The sequence below is a fragment of the Brachycentrus maculatus genome, unplaced genomic scaffold, assembly GCF_059751285.1.
Source record: "Brachycentrus maculatus isolate JH-2025_06_01 unplaced genomic scaffold, ASM5975128v1 h1tg000015l, whole genome shotgun sequence".
NCBI lineage: Eukaryota > Metazoa > Arthropoda > Insecta > Trichoptera > Brachycentridae > Brachycentrus > Brachycentrus maculatus.
Window position 1 is genome coordinate 1,771,212 of NW_028280769.1, and position 22,072 is coordinate 1,793,283.

General features: G+C 32.2%; 1 protein-coding gene across 1 annotated transcript in view; it reads right to left on the reverse strand.

The window, feature by feature from the left end:
* LOC148313367 (transcription factor AP-2-epsilon-like) overlaps positions 1 to 22,072 on the reverse strand; it is a 105,345-nt gene that overhangs the window by 16,150 nt on the left and 67,123 nt on the right. The window contains exons 2-6 of the mRNA XM_088264600.1: positions 21,276 to 21,461; positions 20,219 to 20,392; positions 14,464 to 14,631; positions 12,556 to 12,625; positions 1,012 to 1,201 (exon numbers count right to left, since the gene is read on the reverse strand). Coding sequence (XP_088120726.1) covers positions 1,012 to 1,201; positions 12,556 to 12,625; positions 14,464 to 14,631; positions 20,219 to 20,392; positions 21,276 to 21,461 — 788 coding nt within the window. The remainder of the gene's footprint in view (positions 1 to 1,011; positions 1,202 to 12,555; positions 12,626 to 14,463; positions 14,632 to 20,218; positions 20,393 to 21,275; positions 21,462 to 22,072) is intronic.

Here is a 22,072-nt window from a genome sequence, read left to right on the forward strand (position 1 = left end):
TTTTTAACCCCCCCTCGAATCGAACCCGGGACCTCAGTATATACCAGTATAATAAAAAGGCATAAAAAACTAATATAAATCAATTAAAAAAAGTTTTTAACTTACGTCTGGCTCTCAGCGGTGCCGGAAGCTAACTGAATTCTATTATTGCGAGTAAGGCCTTTAGTGGAGAAACCTAGAATTGTGAAGGATTTGACCAATGATTCGACATTGGACCGGTAGGAGTTAAGCGTGGACGATAAGAAGGAAAAATGTAATGTAACAGGATATATTACTAAGAAATAAGTGTTGAATAAAAATTATAACGTTTTCAAGATCGATATGTGGAGATAAAAAACGCGAAAAGATAATTGAATGTGTTTTCGATCGAGCGTCGAATATTCAAAGTATGCAATACAATTTGCATAGTGATTAGACGCCATCTGTCGGACGTTTCGGAGAACTAACGGGACCCATCCTCGGAGCAAGTTATTACTCGGGCGACAGGAGAGTGTAACGCGTGATGAAGCGGTATGTATGGATGTCGGATCATATATAACATATAGAAGTGTAAATTATCATAATGGGTTTTGGTTTTTGAAACATAATTTTCAAAAGTAAAATTAGTATTAAGGTCTGTTATCGACTTTGACGAAAATCTTGTAAAAAAAACCAAATGTCACGGTATCATGTATGACATGACTCTCATATGTGACACATAGTCTGCCGCCACGAAACAGACACGCCCTCACATGGCACAGGGCATCACGCACTCATGACTATCACACATACCAAGGATTTGCCACAAGGCATCACGCACTCAGGGCCATCACACATACTAAGGGTTTGCCACAAGGCATCACGCACTCACAGCCACCACATACACCAAGGGTTTGCCACAAGGAATCACGCACTCACGGCCATCACACACACCAAGCGTTTGCCACAAGGCATCACACACACCAAGGGTTTGCCACAAGGCATCACGCACTCACAGCCACCACACACACCAAGAGTTGCACGCTTCCTTACCTCCTGAGCACGCCGCCCAGCAGCGACGCGTTGAGGCACTCAGGCGGCGACAGGCGGCGCTGCACCTCGGCCACGGTGACCTTGTACTTGCTGGTACTGGACAGCAGGCTGAGTCTGCCAGGCACGGAGCAGAACACGTCACTAGGGGAGCCACCACCGCCCAGGCCACTCATGTCCTTGCCTTTCATACCTGCAAAAAAAGGACTTTTTAATAACCATTTCATAGATAATGATCACAAATCTAATCACAATAACGAAGTAATCCTAAAAACGATTCATACGAAAAGCCATAAACTAAAATATTTTGAAATTATAGAAATTCATAAAAATAAATACAATAATAAACCCAAAATTAACAATATGACAATGACTAAAGCCTCCCCCCTATTGTCTATGTTCCCACTAATTGGAAATAAAAAAAAATACAAATTAAATAAATAACTAAAAATAAGAAACAGCTACTACCCCCTCTTCAACCTTCAACGTCCCAAGGACCCAACTCTAAAATTTAGAATTAGCATCACATACGGTGTTTGAAAATGAAGCGGAATGCAGGTTGTTTTTAAAGATAGATTAGTGCGCCATTAAATCCTCTCTACCTACCCCTGCGGAAAGCAAGGAGATGCTTAATTAGTTAGTTAGTTATATCGCAAAGTTAGTTTTGTACTGGAAAGGTGACAGCCGTAATGAATGACGGCTACCAGCAAGGCTTGCAGTATGTCGTGTACGTTACCTTCCATATGTACCAATACCGCGCTTTATAATACGAGATTTGAGATTTATGGAGGAAATTATAAATTCTACATTAACGGTAACGATATAATTGGTGCTTTAAATAAAGTCGTTTTGTAATTTTTATACAAATATGCAATAACCACAAGCTTGATTACATTCAATACACATTCTTCATAAAACAACTAATACCAGTATATACATACATTGTTGCATTATATATATATATATATATATATATATATATATATATATATATATATATATATATATATATATATATATATATATATATATATATATATATATATATATATATATATATATATATATATATATATATATATATATATATATATATATATATATATATATATATATATATATATATATATATATATATATATATGTATATATATATATATATATATATATATATATATATAAATATACATATATATATATTATATATATATATATATATATATATATATATATATATATATATATATATATATATATATATATATATATATATATATATATATATACAGTGGGTGGCCAAATTATTAGGGACACTTGTCCTTTTTTGTAATTTTCAAGTTTAAATGAATTTTATGATCATATAAATGTGCTCTAATTAAAAAATATTATTTATTTATGTTGCTGGTATCATATTTATTGTTTTTAAGACGTAGCAATGCTGCAAAATATCAAAGAAGTAAAATTTTTTCTCATTTTAGTGTTAATTAGTGAAAAATGGTGTTGGTGTGAGCTCAGTTAATATTTTTTAAAACCATTTTCCTGTATGTTTTTTGAGTCCAAGACTATGAAAAATTAAGTATCGTTTAATAATTTATTAGTTTTGCTAATTTAATAAGTTAATTTCAATTAATTTTTAATTAAAATTCAATTTAGTTTGAATTGAACCTTTATATTCTAAATTTAAGTATGGGCAAGTCTTTAGACATATCTCCAAGAAAATGTAGGGAAGTACCAACCAAACTACTTCATTCCACATATTTCTAAAGAGAGATAGCAGCACTCACAGGTATTTCGAAGTCAGGAGTCAACCGGATAAAAAGAAAAATTCATAAAAACCCACCTCTAGAAGCAGCCCGCGTCTGAAAAAGTGGCAGAAAAACGATCACCACTCCGCGTGGTCACCGTAAAATCAGGGACATCTATTTTCAAAATCGTAAAACGTGTGTTGATTGTCCACTACGTTGATAAGCGATGTAGGAATCAACGCCTCCAAAATGACAGTTTGGAGACGGTTAGTCGAAGTAAATCTAATTGGTTGACGTCCAACCAAAAAACTACGCCTGACTGAGGCCATGAAGAAAAAACGACTCTTATGGGCCAGAGCACTCCGGCAATATGACTGTTTTGGATTGGAATCGAGTATTTATGACTTACATGTGTATAATAAAATAAGAAGATAATAAAAAATACACATTTTTGCAATCATGGTAATACTTTATAGGTCTGCTTCTAAGAAGAGTCAACATTTAAAATTTTGGTGGGAAAAACTTAATTCGTCCGACGGGGCCCAGGAGAAAAATTCCACCCGGACTGCCTGGTAAAGAGGGCTAAAAACACCCTGTTAGCATAATGTTGTGGTCCATGATCTCATTTTAGGGTATGGGACGCCTCCATATCATGGAAGGGACCATGAGGCAAGACCAGTACCAGCGAGTACTGAAAAGTCGGCTCCAGCCGAGGCTAAGGAATGGTTCCCTGGTGATGAAAAGTATGTGTTTATGCATGAATTGGTACTGTGTCATAAAGTCAGGAGTGTTACCGCATTCTTGGCTGAAAAAAACGTCTGTTTAGTATGTACTTTGCCTTGCCCGGGCAATTTGCTGGATATGAACCCCATCGAAAACATTTGGAGGCTAACGAAACGGGATATTGCTAAAAAAGTCATCACCACCAAGCGGTTACTGATAGAAACTCTTATCAGAGTATGGCATGGTAACCCTAATCTTCGGCACGATATAAAAATCTGCATAGAAAGCATGCCCCGACGTTTGGAAGTTGTAATCGCAGCATAGGGTGTTTACTAAATATAACGGTTTTTTCTGAAATTTTTGAATAATCGCTTTTTATGATAAAAATTAATTACTTTTATTAAATGTTTGATTACATTGTTTCTAAATTCTAAATAAAGCACCCCAATCAATAAAAAAATAATTAAAAAACCTAATTGTTAGCTCATTAAATTCATTTGAACATGAAAATTACAGGAAATTCGAAGTGTCCCTAATAATTTGGCCACCCACTGTATATTTATCTATATATATATATAAATATATATATATATATATATATATATATATATATATATATATATATATATATATATACATATATATATATATATATATATATATATATATATATATATATATATATATATATATATATATATATATATATATATATACACGAGTTCCGAAAATTGAGTTGTGTGGTTGTCAATCATGGGTACAATGGTGAATATTAGATGTCTGTAAACTGATCTCCAAAGCCACCCTGTGACAGATCGTAAGCTCTGTAAATACGCAGACTTCCACATTCTTCCACGTTGAGATGTCTAAACTTAAAAACTAAGCGTAGAAGTGGACATCCAAAGGCAATCGGTAGTTAGTCTGTGAAATATAGCGGCTTGCGCATGTGTTATGTGCAGTATGCAGTCTGCAGTGTAATAAATATTAACATATCCATAGTAAGTAATGGTCGCTCAACATCATATGTATGCCGCGAGACATGTCGGCCGGGCATAATTAAATCCTCAGTATAAAACTTGGCTCATATTATATAAGCCGTGATGTCGTCAACTGCACGCTAAACTATAGCTTGTCCGACTTAATTGTGCCGGGGTAATTGATACGCGGATAGGAATCGAATCGTAGCCGTAGGTTGCAAAAGGACCGATATTGTGACTGCTCTATGGTAGGCAAATCAAATACTTAAATATTTATACTTTTTATACAATAGTTTATTTGTGAATGTGTTTTGAGTGATCAAGTAAGTCTGAAAGTAAACAAATTGTCAAAAAATAATTAAATTCCTTAGATACATGTTAATTGAAAAAAAAAACACTCACAAACATCCCTCTCCAACACAAGAGCTTAGTCTCTTTATTGGAGAGAAAAGCGTAACTTATTTTAATATTGTTAAAAGTAGAAATGTCTGTCCGCCTCCGTGGTGTAATGGTCAGCGTGTTTAGCTACCGTGCTGGAGGTCCCGGGTTCGATTCCCAGGGGGGGTGAAAATAAATATTAGTGATTTTACACTGTAATATTTATTTAACCTTTATTTATTTAATATTTATTACCCTGGACTGGTTCCTGAATTCTTAAATAACTACATTAAATATATATATATATATATATATATATATATATATATATATATATATATATATATATATATATATATATATATATATATATATATATATATATATATATACATATATATATATATGTATATATATATATATATATATATATATATATATATATATATATATATATATATATATATATATATACATATATATATTTTTTTTAATCTATGACTTCCATAAATTTGAGTTGTGTAGTTGTCAATCATGGGTAGGATGATGAATAATACACATAATAATATCGGACACTGGATTATTCACCCAACGGATGAGATCGTGGGTATAATGGCAAAAAACGTTAACTTAAAAATCCCTGTTTGCTTTTATTTAGCCTGAATAAAATAATCGCTATTAAACGTAAAGTTGAATTTACTTTTAAAAACACACATACACACACATACATATATATATATATATATATATATATATATATATACATATATATATATATTTTTTAATCTATGACTTCCATAAATTTGAGTTGTGTAGTTGTCAATCATGGGTAGGATGATGAATAATACACGTCTTTAAAGTGATCACTTCACCAGGCCGTAAGCCCTGTAGGTAAGGCTTCCATATCATCATCTATGTCTACATGTCAAAAATTTAATTTTTTTTTTATTAACGGCATTACTGCTTTTTACAAAAAATAACATATAAATTAGAAATTAAGATAGATTACATTTAAAATAATAATAAATGATATATATGATAAAAATAAAAATAATGAAAAAAAAAGTTCAAGTGATAAAAAAATACAAAACTTGGTGAAACAAAAGATTTAAAAAATTGGTACAAATTAGGGAAGCTAATAATCACCATAAATTCATAGAAAGAGATCCAAATAATGCTCTGTATATTTTGACTTAAAGACATTAATTGAAGTACTAAAAATATCAACCAATGGCCCGTATTCATTGCCATATCCTAAATGTTGAATTAAAAGTGGTTAAAACCAAAGTTTTAGTTTTATTTCATAAAGTTTAAAAGTAATAAAGCATAAATAAATTCCACCCAATGAATTTAAGTGCGTACGTGATATAAGATAATAATAAAACGGAATAATGGTGCGATTAGAAATTGGCGGGTCGAAAACCAGTCTAATGAGAGCGCAGATAAGAATAAAAATCAAGTTATTGCAATATTTAGCGGATAAATTTTATATTTATCGCTGCGAAAACGAGAAAATGTCCAATGACATGTGTTATTTATGTTGTTATAATTGGCGGATAGAATTATTTATGTCCCCCTATGTCTGTCTGCGTCGTAAAAACAATTATGCAATACACACTATAACGTTGGTGTGGAATTATTATATTGATCCGTTGCAGTGCTCGATAATTCTAGTGGTTGGGTTTATTTTTTTTTGTCTGACGCGAGGTGGACATCTGCGCGGGTACACATTTTAAAAAATCGACGTTTTATAGAGTTTGGTAAAATAAATTAGGTTAATTAAAAAAAGTACCGTTTACTGAAACCCTTTACTTACATTTGTGAAAAAAAAGTATAACTGATATATCTTAGTGAAAATTTACGATTATTTAAAAAAAATGAAACTCTAAATGACTTGTCGTGTGTAATTTATTCATTACACACGACAAGTTTTGACGTGTTACGTTAATTATTTTTGAGATATTAAAAAAAAAGTGGAAAGGCTAATTGCTTCAGCATTTTCTATGAAATATTTTTTAATTCTAATATAATTTTCAGTTTTTCATTATCAATAAAATTGATATGGTTCGGACTTGTGGAACGAATGAGAGAGGAAAGAACAGTGAAATAATAAAGCGAATGTAGTTGGAATAATGAATAATGAAGAATGTAGAAGGATAGGAAGACTGAGGAAAACTTGGCATGATCAACTATTCAAAATACTTGGGCGTGGTTAGGTCAGGAAGCGAAATAAACGGCGCGGCGGGTATGTTTGAGGAAATGTATGAATGTGGAAGAGTCGAAGATTGTTTGCAAAAACAGATTGGTGTGGCGTTTTATGCTGTCTGCCTACCCCTGCGGGGAAGTAGCATGATAGTTTTTAGATAGTTAAAAATAAGGATATTTTTTATATCATCGTAAATTAATTTAATTGAGGTACCTACTACAATTAGAAAACCACTATATTACATTTCAAAGTTTTTATTACGGTAACTGTGAATATCAATAATTTAGAAAATATTTGTATTTTTCTAAAAGTAAATTAATGTCATTTAAAAATGTTTTTAGCACATATTTAAAAAAAAGTTAATAAAGGGTTTATTATACAATCAATTAAAATACTTTGCTATAATGCCTTAGTTAAAATTTAATATAAATACACGCAGGTATATTTTTTCCTACATTATTAAAAATAACATTTTTCCATTAAACGTCAGAAAAAAGCTCAAAGTTCAAAAGAGAGAATGGAAAACACATCATTAAATGAAACCCTTTGGGAAAGTAGGTACTTGCCAACAAAGGTACCCGAAAGGGCGAATAACTTTTTCTATGGAATGGAATGTTAAAATTTTTCTAAGGTATTTTAAATTTTCTCTTCCTACAATTACAAAAACTCTTTTTGCAATTTTGCCAGACGAAAATATACCGTCGTAAAATGGAGCGAATTCATTTAAGAAATTATGAAATGCAAAAAATGTGTCAAAAAAGAGTTGTTTTATTAAAAATTATAAATCTTTAACTTATCTTGTATTCCAGTACAAATTCCATCGTTTGTTTATTTATTTATTGGAAGATCAACAAAATATTAACAAAAAATAATATTGATTAATAATATTTATTCTATCAATTTTAAACTTCACCTGATTTTAAATATGATACAAATTCAATGATGTAACGAATTATAAAATATTTGAAATATTATCATGAACTTGATCAAAGTTTAAAAAAATGCATAAATAAAGGTTTCAAGAATTAATGCAATATGGACGTTCAATAATGGGCAGAATGGTGAACGTTACACAAGTGTATAAAGTGATCGTTTAAGCCAGCCAAATGCCAGGTCGTGAGCCCTAGGATGCTCAGACTCCCATCTTATTTCATGAAAATAAAATAAAGAAAACGGTGAATTTTGTTGATATATCCATATTATTGGGAACCATAAATGTAAAGTTGTAAAGCCAGATTTCGAATTTGCAAATAAAATAAACAAATACATAAAATAGTTTTTTTTCATCTCACTTTAGATGTCTCTCTGTCTTGAAATTCTAATCAATTCAAGCAATATGTTTCGAATTCGAACAATACATATGGAAGTTCCAAGAATTTGAGTAGTGTGGTTATCAATCACGGGTAGAATTGGTGAATGTTGCACGTGTGTAAAGTGATCACTTAAACCAGCCTACGACGGTCGCAAGCCCCGTAAATATCCAGATTTCTACATCTTTGTTGAAATGCCAAAAAATAATATGAAAAAATTAATTTCTAGTTGGAGATAATCCAGATTTGTATATAAGTACATATCGTAGTCGTACAGGAGAAAGTGACCAACTAACAAAACGTAAAATGTTCATGAGGGCCATTTAAGTCACTTTTGCTTGCCAACAAAATAAACATCAATGCAGTTAGTTATTTCTAACAAGGCAATATATTATACTTCCAAGTTTAAAGTCGCCTTGGGATTTTTTCAGGGCAACATTAAGCTAGAAAGATGTCAAATAGTCGATAATCACGTTTTTGGAAAAATGCACTTGGTCATTTTCTCCTGTATGAGGACGATATATGGACATACCCAACAATGTTGCGAAGAAATAAACGTTTTTTAAAAAAGAAAAATGTTTATTTTTTGTATTTTTCAAACGTGATACAGCTGACGCATTTTTATGGCCATCCAAGCTGCGAGAGGTGTTATTAAATCGCAATTAGAAACCTACCAAACTCTCAATGAAAAAATGGTAGTGTCGAATTTCCGAGCGAAGAATTGAAAAATATTATGTATACAAAAAGACCTCAATGTGTTCATGCGACAATAGAAAAATGCCCCTAAATAGCGGTTTCGGATTACAGTTTCTATATTAGGGGACAGTCGTCAGAGAATTGAATTAAATTTAAATAAATGCATTTTTAGAAATGAGAACATTGGCTACCTTAGAGTAAAAAACATTTTCTCTATATTTTAAAGATGAAATATAAAAATATTTTTAAATACACATAAAACTAACTAACCAACTTACTATCATGGCGCTTCTCCGCAAGGGGTAGCCAGAGAGAATAGAACGCCACACCAATCTGACTTTGCACACAATCTTCACCTATTTCATATTCATACTGTCGGGTTGTGGTCCCGTGGTCAGTGTCGCCGACTCTTGAGTCACAATTTCTCGGTTCGAATCCACTCTACCACAATTGGATACGTTTTTCTAATAATGAGTCGCTTAGGCTCACAGAAATTGTATGAAGTTGACGTATTATTGTAAATAATAAAAAAAAAACAAAAATACTTATATATCTTTTGAAATTAAAAATTAGATACATCTTCTTAAACATACACGCCGATTATATCGACTCCTGACCTGACCACATTCAAGTATTTGAAATACTTGAGTAGGTACGCCAAGATTTCCTCGGTCTTCCTTTGCTTCTATTACAAACCGTATTCGCCTCATAATTTTTTTTACTTCAATCATTTGATTCACATGCCCAAACCATCTTAATACACATTACTTAATTTTATCGATAACGGTTATCTCAGCCTTGCATTTTTTCTTCACACATATCTCTATAAATCTTATAATATAGATCATAGTTTTTCTCAGTATTTCTGATATTTCTTTCATTTATAAACGGCTTTTAATTTAATATTTCTTTTATAATTTAATATTTCTATGAAAATTTTTATATTTCTATGAAATAAATTATGGACATGTTTCCAGTAATTATTTTATATTCACAAATGATAAATGATTGAAGCAATAATTTAAGTATTTTAAACGGGAATTAATCTAAGTTTTCTGTGACATAATGGGGTCGTATTAAAAAAAAATTACGTACGAGTAAAATGCATAACAAACCGCTTTTTTATGTTTATTTTATTATTTATGCAATTTTGTAAACTAGTTGCGATATTTCTTCTAACATTATACAGTTATTTCACGTTATCGCTATGGAAATATTTAATATTTATTTTATTTTATTTCATTCTAATTTTTATGAACAGTTACCCAAGATTGGTCACCTTAACCTCAGGTAAATTAAAATCAAAATGTGAAAACAAAAATATAGTTATGTATAGGTAACCAAAGAGATAGATTGACAGCTGGGAATCGACATCGCAGGAGGCTAATCCCTCTTAAATACACAATGAAGAAGAAGAAGAAAAATCATAAGAAGTAAAATAAGAAGAAGAAGAACAACAACTACACGGGATTTCACCGTCCGGCAGTCCGGTTTTGAAAAATGAAAACGACTACTACAGTTTAGCGTGATCGAATTTACGCTCAACGTGTTCACGCACCGATCCGAAGAGATATGGATAAAAACACAAGCCAATCCAAGCCAATCATCGTTTTAAAACGCTAACTGACGTGCCGGACGGTAAAATTCCGTGTGATTCCGGGAAGTGGACAAGCGCCCTGTATGTGATAGAAGTGAAACCTCTTACAAAATAAAGAATAAGATAGATTTAATAATAAAAACAGAGAGAGACAGAGAGAGAAAGAGAGAGAGAAAGAGAGAGAGCATCTTAAAAGAAATACAATACGAAATTTGCACACATAATACTTTATTTATTCGATATTTACACTGTCACTGTCATTGGTGCTGATATTATGGTTTGTGACGACTAAAATATGAGATACGTTCGTGATTCGATATATATTAAAAATTTCACTTGATCTTATTTTCAAAATAATGTTTTAATACATATTTGTAATTTTTTTTAGTATAATAAACGTGACGCGTCCTTGAATTTTATCTTTTAATTATCGTCTAATTACCGATTATCGAATTGCCTACTAAGAAGATTCACTTCAAAAATATGTGTTCAAAAAAGTTGGTTTTGGTAGTATAAAAAATAAACAACTTCATTTAAATTTATTTCGAAACGCTAGTTAAAATTAATTCCAACGTCTCAATCGTTCAGAACTAATTAACTGGGCGCGAACGGGTTAAGTACCTAATTTGTGATCGAGCGAACACCTGGCAACACTAATAATATTCCAATTTCAAATTCAAACAGCACCGTAATGGTGTTCTAGAATGGACATATTTATAATTTGAATAGTTAGTTCAATGAACCAACATAAAGATGGCGTATTTTATTGTTGTAGAAATAATAAGATCAAATTGAATATTATTCTAGAACGAACTGTCAATCTGTTTCGAAAGTTTGAATTTGATGACGTCAGAGATCTGGTAGGGTTAGATTTTAAATTAAAATGCAGGTCTATCAATAGAATGTCTATGAAAAGAGTGATTTATATTTTAATCTCAGTTTAAAAACACACCAAAGCAAATAATGGCACTCGATAATTAAAATACGCTGCAAGTTTTTTTTTCACTGTAGAAAAATTGCTGAACTTTAGAAAATTAGAAAGTTTAATAATTGAAATTTTGATTAAAAATGCATTAATATGTAACCAAGTGCTTCGGGTATGTATTATATTACGTACTTATATTATTTTAAGGCCAAACTCGCAATTATAAAACTCAGCTAGCTTCCGGCAACGCATAAAGCCGGTCGTCGGGTCAGGCCCATTTTTTTAAAGACTACATTTTGATTTTTTTTAGAATATTCATTGAATTTTTATAATAGCTCCTAATTTCCAAACTCTTTTCTTTTCAAAACTATGTATGTATTTATTTTGAATAAAAACTAATTTTTTCAGTACAAAAACGATGTATTAAGAAAAGAAAAATTAATTACGTCAAATAATTTTAATTACGTGAGTAAATTTATTACTTAAACCAGCCGACGACAACTCCGTAAATACACAGACTCCATCTACCATAAATAATTTAAAAGTTTTTACTGATGTTTCTCGGTGGAACTGCTTACATTTTATATAGTAAATTAGCAATAACATATGTGGAAAAAACTATATAAGTAGTTGTTATTTTATTATATACTATAAATAAACTGTTAATTTCATATCCATATTTAAAGATATAAATAAAATTTGGGTAAAAAAAAACGATGTTACAAATATATGCATTCCTTTATTCTAATAAAAAGTATATATTTTTATTTTAATGTATTTAAAAATATATAAATATTTGTGTTTTTATTATTTACAAAAATACTTCAATTTCATACTATTTCTGTGAGCCTAAGCGGCTCATTATTAGAAATAGGTATCAAATTGTGGTAAAGTGGGTTTAAACCGAGAAACTTTGACTTAAGAGTTCATGACACTACATGACACCACAACCCGACATACATTATATTCAAAGGTAAAAAAATGACTTACTTTTAAGTAGGGGTAAATCCGACATGAATCCCGTGTTATCGTCCAAACCGGTATTCTGAAATTTGAAATACTATTTAATATGAATAAACGGAACTTGCCACAGTTTAACATTCGCTGAAAAGAATTCAAAATTCAAAATTTCCATAGAAAAAAATAAACATGTGAATCGAAAAACGACTAGGTACCTACTAATAATCTTTCTCGTGAATCGAGATAATCGGGGCATGTTGTATAAAAATATAGATTTTTACTTTTCATTCCGCGATATCGAGAAAGGGAATAAAAGGGACGTTGGGTACACTGGGAGGAATTTAATAAAATTAGAAGCATAATTCTTTATTGTATCGCTGGCCATCTTAGCTGGAATATTGAATTCCTATCGTATCCATTGGATATACTCGTATAGTGAAGGGTAGTTTATTTGTGAACTCTTAAAAATGATAAAATTTCTAGCGCCTTGAAGATATTTTAGATTAAAGGGGAGAACGGAATCAGATTACGTTTAAATTCCAAGTCACAAAATATAAAAAAAATACAGTTGTAAGTTTTATAAAAAGTTTCCAGCATGTCTTGAGCATACAGAGCATACTTGAGCATAAAATTCTTTATAATTAATTTTTTGCATTAATGTCTTAACTTTTTTTTATATCTGTAGGAAGGTTATTCAATTGTTGGGTAATAAATCCATATTAATATATATATATATATATATATATAAATATATATATATATATATATATATATATATATATATATATATATATATATATATATATATATATACATATATATATATATATATGTATATATTTATATATATATATATATAAATATATTTATATATATATATATATATATATATATATATATATATATATATATATATATATATAAATATATATATTTATATATATTTTTTTTAATACGTGACGCGTTTCGTCTTAGGAAATTACCTAACACTGACTAAAATTATTATCTTATTTTTAGTATATAAGGATATTTTGAAAATTTTTAGTCAGTGTTTGATAATGTCCTATGAAGACGAAACGCGTCACGTATTAAAATATACATAAATAAATGTAGAATTCAACCAAATAAACCTTGTTTTATATTGGATATATTACCCAACAATTCAATATAGAATTCTACCAACTGTCTGCAGTTACAATAAATAGGTTATTGAACGTTTAAAGTTCTTTTTTTTTTAAATTTTTATGGATTAATATTTAAAATTAGTTCATAAATTAAAATGGAGTTCTACAAATTAAACGCAAAATCAATAAATAAATATATTAAAAGTTCTGTTGGAATTGTTTGGTATTGCATTTTGGTATTTTTCCAAGTCATGTTTATATCTTAAAGATGAACTTTTATTTAGATTCAAGTAATTTTCACCCTTAAATAGTTGGAGAGTTGCAGTTTAAAAAAAATAGTTTCTACTTTTGGGACTTAGGAATATTGAAAATAATAATTTTTACAACATTTTGAGTGTGTCCAAATACTTGTTCACAAAATCTGGATTATTTCCAATAACAGGAGTTATTTTCATATTTTTTTTGACATCTCATCAAAGATGAAGAAGAATATGGAAGATTGGGCATTTACGGGGCTGAAAAAGCTTCTAAAAAGCTTCTTTACATCTCACCAATAGATGTCTCTAGTGAAGTTCTAGGGATTCAAGAACAAGGTTTCTAAATTGGTTCATATATATAGAACTTCCAATAATTTCAGTAGTGTGGTTGTCAATGGGTAGAATTGGTGAATGTTACACGTGTGTAAAGTGATCACTTAAACCAGCCTATGACGGTCGTCAGCCCCGTAAATGCCCAGACTTCCATATTTTTCTTCATCTTTGATGAGATGTCAAAAAAAATAAATTTTTAGTTTGTTTTGAAGTGATGACAGTACCTGTCCGTCGTCCACGGCGGCCTGGAGGGCCTGGTGCAGGGACAGGGGGTCGTGGTGCTCGTGGTGGAGAGACCTGCCCCCCCCGCCACCCCCCGCGCCCCCGCCCCCGCCGCCACCACCGAAGTCACGACCCCTATCACCACCATACGAGAAGCCGGAGTTGTGAAGCTGTTGGGGAAAAAAATGTGTGAGTAGATACATATCAAGGGCTGTTGTGGACAGACCAGAAATGACAGAGGGACATTTTGATAATTTTGATTAATAATTTTGTCGTAATAATCGTTGGGCATGTATGAGGAGATGCATGAATGTAGAAGAGGCAAATAATTTTTGCAAAGACAGAGTGATGTGGCGTTCGATTCTCTCTGCCTACCCCTGCGGGAAGTGGCGTGATGGTTTGTGAGTTTTTTTTATTATTATTATACTACTATACCATTCTGGTGGTCCCGGGCTCGATTCCCAAGGGGGGTCAAATAAATAAAAGTGATTTTTTCACTGTAATATTTATTCAATATTACCATGGACTGGTACCTGAAGCGGAGGGCTGATCACCTTTTCTTCATGTGTAAACGATCAAGATAACACTGCGTTTATATGACTCAGTGCCCTATGCACCATTGGGGTGCGGATAAGGGTTTTATTATTTTTTTATTATCTACTTCTTATAATATCTATTGTATTCTTGCCAGTGCCTTTTACTATAACATGAATTATATTGTATACACACACAGGCCATGTCTTTGTAAGATCTTTTGTTATATTTATATTTTATGTATATTTTTTTTGTATTTGTATTTGTATTATGTTGAATAATTAAAAAACGAATTAAAAAAGGAAAAAAACATATTTTGACAGTTTAAACTACTACTGATACTACCACCACGCATTTCACAGCAGGGGTAGGAAGAGGGGATGGAACACCAAACTCGTCTTTCCTGGGATACACTCGTAGCTTTCTTCACATCCATATATAGTCATACATGCGTTCTCCGGTTACGTAGAGTTTTGACATGGTTTAATTTTAGGTTCTGATTATACTACTACTTCTACCATCACGCTGTTTTACTGCAGGGATAGGTAGGGAGCATGTAACGCCACACTCATCTGTGTAATAAATAAATTCAGTAGAACCATAAATCTTTGTTTGATTTGTACTATTATAATAATACAACAATTTGGAATTATGCAAAGTATTAATTCAATAAATGAATAAAATTATTAATTGATTTGGCGTTTAATTTGTAGAACTCCATTTCAATTTTATATTTCAAATTTAAAAATCAACCACTGATTTTAAGAGTCTACTTAAATGTATTATATTGTTAAAAACACATAAAAAATAATATTTGCAGTAGTTTTCATAATGCCGTAACAATTGTAAAAAAAATTTAATTTTGTGTATTTTTAGTAAAAAAAATACAACTTGGTATACAGTGGAAACTGTCATAAGGAACGATTCGAATAACGAGCAAAAAATGTGAAAAACTTGCTCCCTTAACGAGTGACATTTCGCGTAACGAGTTACCTACAGAGAAAGGTCAAGTCCCTTTTTCACGACATTAAATTGTAAGCAGGGACTTCCGCGCCTGTCAAAACAAAAAAAAATCTTTCGCTTAACGAGTAAAATTCTGGAACGAATTATGCTCGTTATGAGAGGTTCCACTGTACTCAGTGTTTGATTTAAATATTTAAAATATAAATAAAATTACTACCAAACCATACATTGTAACATCTTATATGGAATAATAACATATAACAAACACCATATGATGGTAAGTAATTTAATAATTACGGATATATTAGGTTAATTTAAGATCTTGCTTGTAGCATTCTCGAAAGATTAAAAACGCGAGTAAATTTAACAACTGGCAAGTTAAACCGTAAACCGTTGAAATATCCTAACATTTCCAACGCTGTGACGTTCAGTTTGTCTATAAACGCGAGTTTAACTGGCGAAGTTAGGGGGACCGAGTGAATTTCGCCCCGGGGCATGTTTGACCCCGAATTCCTCCCATTCCTCCCGTTCTTCCTCCGCCTTTGCGAGAGGGGAGATCGGGAATTCCGCGAATGGAGGAGGCGGGGGCGAATTTCATCGCTTCATTTGGGGTGAAACGGTTCTTGTGTAAGTTTTTTTTTGCGAGATTAGCCTCATCTCCTAATGGATTTTGTGAAATTATATCGAGGATATGTTAGTTCCGAGTCGGTTATGGAATTTTCAATAATTGCCCCTTTTTTTAAGGCGTATTTTCAAAACATGAAATATGTATAACATTATGAAAATACGACCTACACTGTATTGACATTTCATTCATCAATAGTAAGTTAGTTATAGTATAGTCAGTGAAACTGACAAATTTATTCACAACATTTTGAGTATGTCCAATTACTTCACAAATCTGAGTTATCTCCACTTTTTAATTTTTTTGTTGTTGAAATTTCAACATAGATCAAGAAGAATATGAAAATTTGAGTAGTTACAGGACTTATGACCTGTCGTTATTAAATGATCAATTAATACACACAAACAGAAGGGTCTCCGCTAAATAAAAGCTTTCTCAATCCAACAAAGATGGCTGTTGTGAACTCATATGTACTGTGTCATGAGATTGATCGTATATATATGAGTTCCAAAATTATGAGTAGTGTGGTTGTCAATCATGGGTAGAATGGTGGATGTTAAACGTGTGTAAAACGATATCTTAACTAGCCTATGACAGATTGTAAGCCTTGTAAATACCCAGACCTCCATATTCTTTTTCATTTATGTTGAGATATCAAATAAAGATTAATCTATATTCAAACCCATGTCTTATTATTATATAATTTAAATACAATATAAAAACTGCGTTTATATTTTCATTGATGAGAACATTTCAATTTAAATCTCAATTTAATTTCAGTTTATTCAAAAATAATTAACATATACATTACAAACATATGTAGTTTTAAAAAATAGTGCTTTCTATTTTCTTAAAAAAATATATTTCTCTCATTGAAAGATTGTACGATCTTTGAAAAGAAACAATTTATTTTTTAATTGGTATTTCATATGAATTATTAAAAATATTCATCTCTCAGTTCCGAGTGTCAAATAAGTTAAGGTTTGATATTTTTCAAAATCATATTAGGCTGAAAACTAATATGAATTGAAAATTCACCGCTGAATTCGAAACACGAAATGTCTAAGATGTTATGATGAGAAGGGGTATGTAATGTAATGCGTAGAATCTGAGATTATTTCATAGGGGTGAACTTAAGGGGATGTTATTTGAGGGTTGAGTAAGATTTAGGCGAATCTCGATAAATCTAGCAGCATGGATACAGACACTACAATCCACCTTCATAGTGCAGTGGTTAGCGGATTCCGTGCTGGAGGTCTATGGTTCAATTCCCAGAGGGTCAAATAAATAAGTGTTTATTCACTGTAATATTTATTTCATATTACCCTGGACCTGATTACCTAGACTGCATTTAATTGATCAATTTGTTTTGAAAACTATACAAAGATGGCGAAATCTGATAGATCTTTATTGCTTCATCAATATTTCGCTCACTCCTTTCAAGAACGTCATAAATCAAAAAATGACAATTTTCAGTTGTGCATATTTTCGGAATGCCCAAAAAATGTACTATATCCCAGAAAAAGAGGCATATTTTTAACTTAATATTTACCCGCTACAGGTCAGAAAGTGTTGTTTTTGCATTTTGAAGAAAAGGTATTGTTCAATTATTTTTTTAAATATACTTAATATTTTTCAAATGGAGAAAAAACCTTCAGGTTTACCTAAAAAGATCTGTTGCATAGTAAAAACTTCAATAAGTGGTTTGATATTTATTTTTAAAACATTGTGTTATATTTTTAAACTTTAAAAACGTTCTCCTGAAAAATCAAGTATTTTGATTTATGACGTTCTTGAAAGGAGTGAGCGATTTGTCAACTGCATGCATACCTTCTTTTGCACATTTACTTTCTATAATAATTTAAATCTTTCCTATTAAAAAATGTGATGACGTCTCATCACGTTCACAAGTAGAGTTTTGTCTAATTTGAAAACGGAAGAGGTATTCTCCAAATGCTCCATGATCCGTAAAAATTGGAGTCAATGCAAAGGAGTGAGCGACATGTTCTCTTCTATTCCGAGAATTCTAAGATATGACAATAATTACGGGTCATTGGTTGATATTTTTAGTTCATCGATAAACATCATTAAGTCAAAATTTACAAAGCACTTTTTCGATCTCTTGGTATGAATTTTATTTCGATTATTAGCTTCCCTAATTTGTACCAATTTTTTAACCCTTTTTTTTCACCAAGTTTTGCATTTGTTTTATTACTTATACTTATCTTTTCGTTTTGCATTTTTGTTATTTTTATTTTATATCATATATTATTATTTTCTATGCAATCTATCTTAATTTCTAATTTCTGTGTTATTTTTTGTAAAAGGCAGTAATGTCGTAAATAAATAAATTAATAAGCATCAGCCCGCCACTGCTTCTTAACCATACGTACACATACACATATAGAGTACGAAATTCGATTATAAGGGAAAATTCGTAAGTAGCTCTAACAATGTGAACTATTTATCAAGAAAGTTCAGTGGCGGCTGGTGCGGTATATTACCATGGTCTGGATGGGAATATTGAGGTATATTATACTATAATATCATCGTGTAATTATCAAGTATTTAATATTTGAATACTTTCCGTCCGCATTTTACGAAATTCAGATCCCTAGTTTCTGGAATGTACCCGGAAGATGATTTCATAAGAAATCCAAAGGAATTTTCAATATATAATTTTAAATATGTAGAGCAACAACAAAAAAAGAAAATTGATTAAAATTCTATCTTTAAATTTTTAATTAAAGTTTTACTTTGTAAATATCAGTATTTCTTAAAATGCACTGTGACACGTGTTTCGATGGATTCCGCATCATTTTCAAACAGCGTATTTGCAAAACGGTGTTAGTAACACGTGTCAGAATGGATTTTAAGAAATAGTGGTATTTACTAAGTCAAATTTAAACAAAAATTCTTACGTTTTGCTTTGTATCACGAGTATGTACTTGAAATAATTAAAAAAAAAAAATTAATGTCGGTTTTTTTAATGACATTCTAACTCAGTTCGCTTTTTTTATTCGATCATTCTAATCAGCGTAAAAAATTAGTTAAGAATTGCGTATTTTAGCTTCTAATATAAAAAAATGCCCATAGAAGGCCAAACTAGCGGTTTACATTGGCAAAAGAAGGATGAAAGTAGAGTGAACGCCGTTGAAATGCATTCCCTCAGGCGAACGTGTGGAAGATCGTTGTATGACAGACTTAAAAACGAAGATATTAGAAAGGAATGTAAGGTTAAACTAGGGATAGTTGTAAAGTTCCGCTAGGAGATGGTATCCAGAGAAGAAGTTGACTAAGTTTTATGTTATTTTATTAAGATTAAACACTTGAACATACCACTTTAATGAGTTTTATTTATATTTACGATTAGTTTCGAAAACGACAGATGTTTTCGTCTTCTGGTGCAAATTAAAACTAATTAACTAGTTTTAATTTGTACCAGAAGATGAAAACATCTGTCGTTTTCGAAACTAGTAAATATAACTAAAACTCATTAAAGTGGTATATTCAAGTGTTAAAGTGGGATATTCATGATTATTTTAATAAAATAATCATGTCATTCCATAAAGTTAATGCCGAATCAATAAATAATATAAATTTTATGTTGTCTTCTAGAGATTCGGAGGACTCACCACGTGGTTCTGGAGCTCGGCGTCCCTATGCCCCCTGTGCAGGAGCTGGTCCTGCGAGGGGCGCAGCGAGGCCAGCTGCGAGTAGTGGTGCTGCAGGGAGCCGGCGTGGTGCAGGGGGCCGAGTGCCTGCCCGTAGGGGTCCGCCGACAGGTACTCCAGGGGGCCATGGTTCTGCTGAGGAAAGCAATTATGAGGTGAGCTTATCAAGTTCTCAAGAATTCTTCTCGAATGTGAATTGTTGGTATAAAACACATTTACATTTTGGCATCTAAATAAAGGTGAAGAAGAAAATGGAAGTCTTGGTTTTTACAGGGCTTATAATGTATAATATCCACCACTTGACCAACCATGATTGGACTCTCAATTTTTTGGACTCCTACAATTTTTCATACTCCTACATATGAGTATATCATAAATCTCATGATGCTTTATGTTTGAGCTAAGCAATCTTTGGTTGATTTGGGTAAGCTTTTATTTAGCAGAGATCCTCTTATTTAAATATTTGCAAGAACATAAACGATTTTTTTACACACTGGGAGACGCTTGAATATTGTAAAAAATTAAAGAAATTTGTAAAAATTAACTTCCTAAAAATAAGTGTAGAAACCTAGATTTGTTAACAAGAATTTTGACAAACTCAAATGTTGTAAATAAATATCTGCTGTCATAAAGGCATGACACTGATGGGGTGACTTGTGAAATACAGAGATGACCAGGTGGTTGGTTGACATTTTATGGGGAAACTTCCAGATATATATATATACAAATCCCTGCTGTCATCAAGGCATGATCAGGTGGTTGCTTGACATTTTGTGGGAGAACTCCTCGATAGATGCACATCTCTGCTACCATCAAAGCATGGCACAGAGACCTGTGGAATACAGAGATGTTTTATCGGTGAACTCCTCGATAGATACATAACTCTGCTGTCATCAAGGCATGTACAGGTGGTTGCTCGACATTTTGTGGGAGAACTCCTCGATAGATGCACATCTCTTCTGCCATCGAGGCATGGCGCCTGTGGAATACAGAGATAGATGAGTGGGTGTCGGGTTACCTGCGGGGGGCTCTGCGCCGGGGCGTGGTGGAAGGGCGGCGGGAAGTAGGGCGGCTGGAAGTCGGTGGCGGGCGCCGGGGGCGGCTGGTGGTGCGAGGGCTGCGCCCCCCCGCCGCGCGCGCCGTGCGCGTGCGCGGCGGGGTACGCGCTCACCGCCGCGATGCCGCCGTGCCCCGTCAGCCGCTCCTGAGGACACAAAACAGACCATCAGCTCCAACTCGATATCACAAACAGGTGAATAGTACTTATGAAAGGGATCCGAAATAGTGTCGATGAATAATGGTTGAGTGGAAATGCGATGACTGACCATACTCTGTAAATGTCTTTGGACTGTTCCGTGTCTGTCTGCTGTGCTGGTAGGGGTTGTGGGCGTCTGTGTACTGGCCAACATAGAGTCGGAATCGGATCTAGCGGACTAATTGAACTAAACACTAATCCCTTTCACTGCCTACACTGGGGTACTTCTAGAAAATTTGGTGATGGACTTACAATCTTATATTTATTTAGATTGGCAGTGACAGGTACTTATATTGAAAGCTTTTAAATGTAAATTCACAGTAAAATCAGGAAACAATTATATTTTGTTTCACATTTCAATAAATTTCGCAACTTAGTTTAAAAAAATGCTTAGCAAGAGCAGATCTGTCAGGAAGCCTAGATGCTTCTGTATCAGATCTGGGCATGCGGTGGGACAGCTTTCAATAATAGGTGAATAGTAAACAATAGTGAAGGACATTGGTACCATAAACCAAGCTAGGACGCAAAATACTGAACCCTCTTCTAGTGGAACGGAAGTT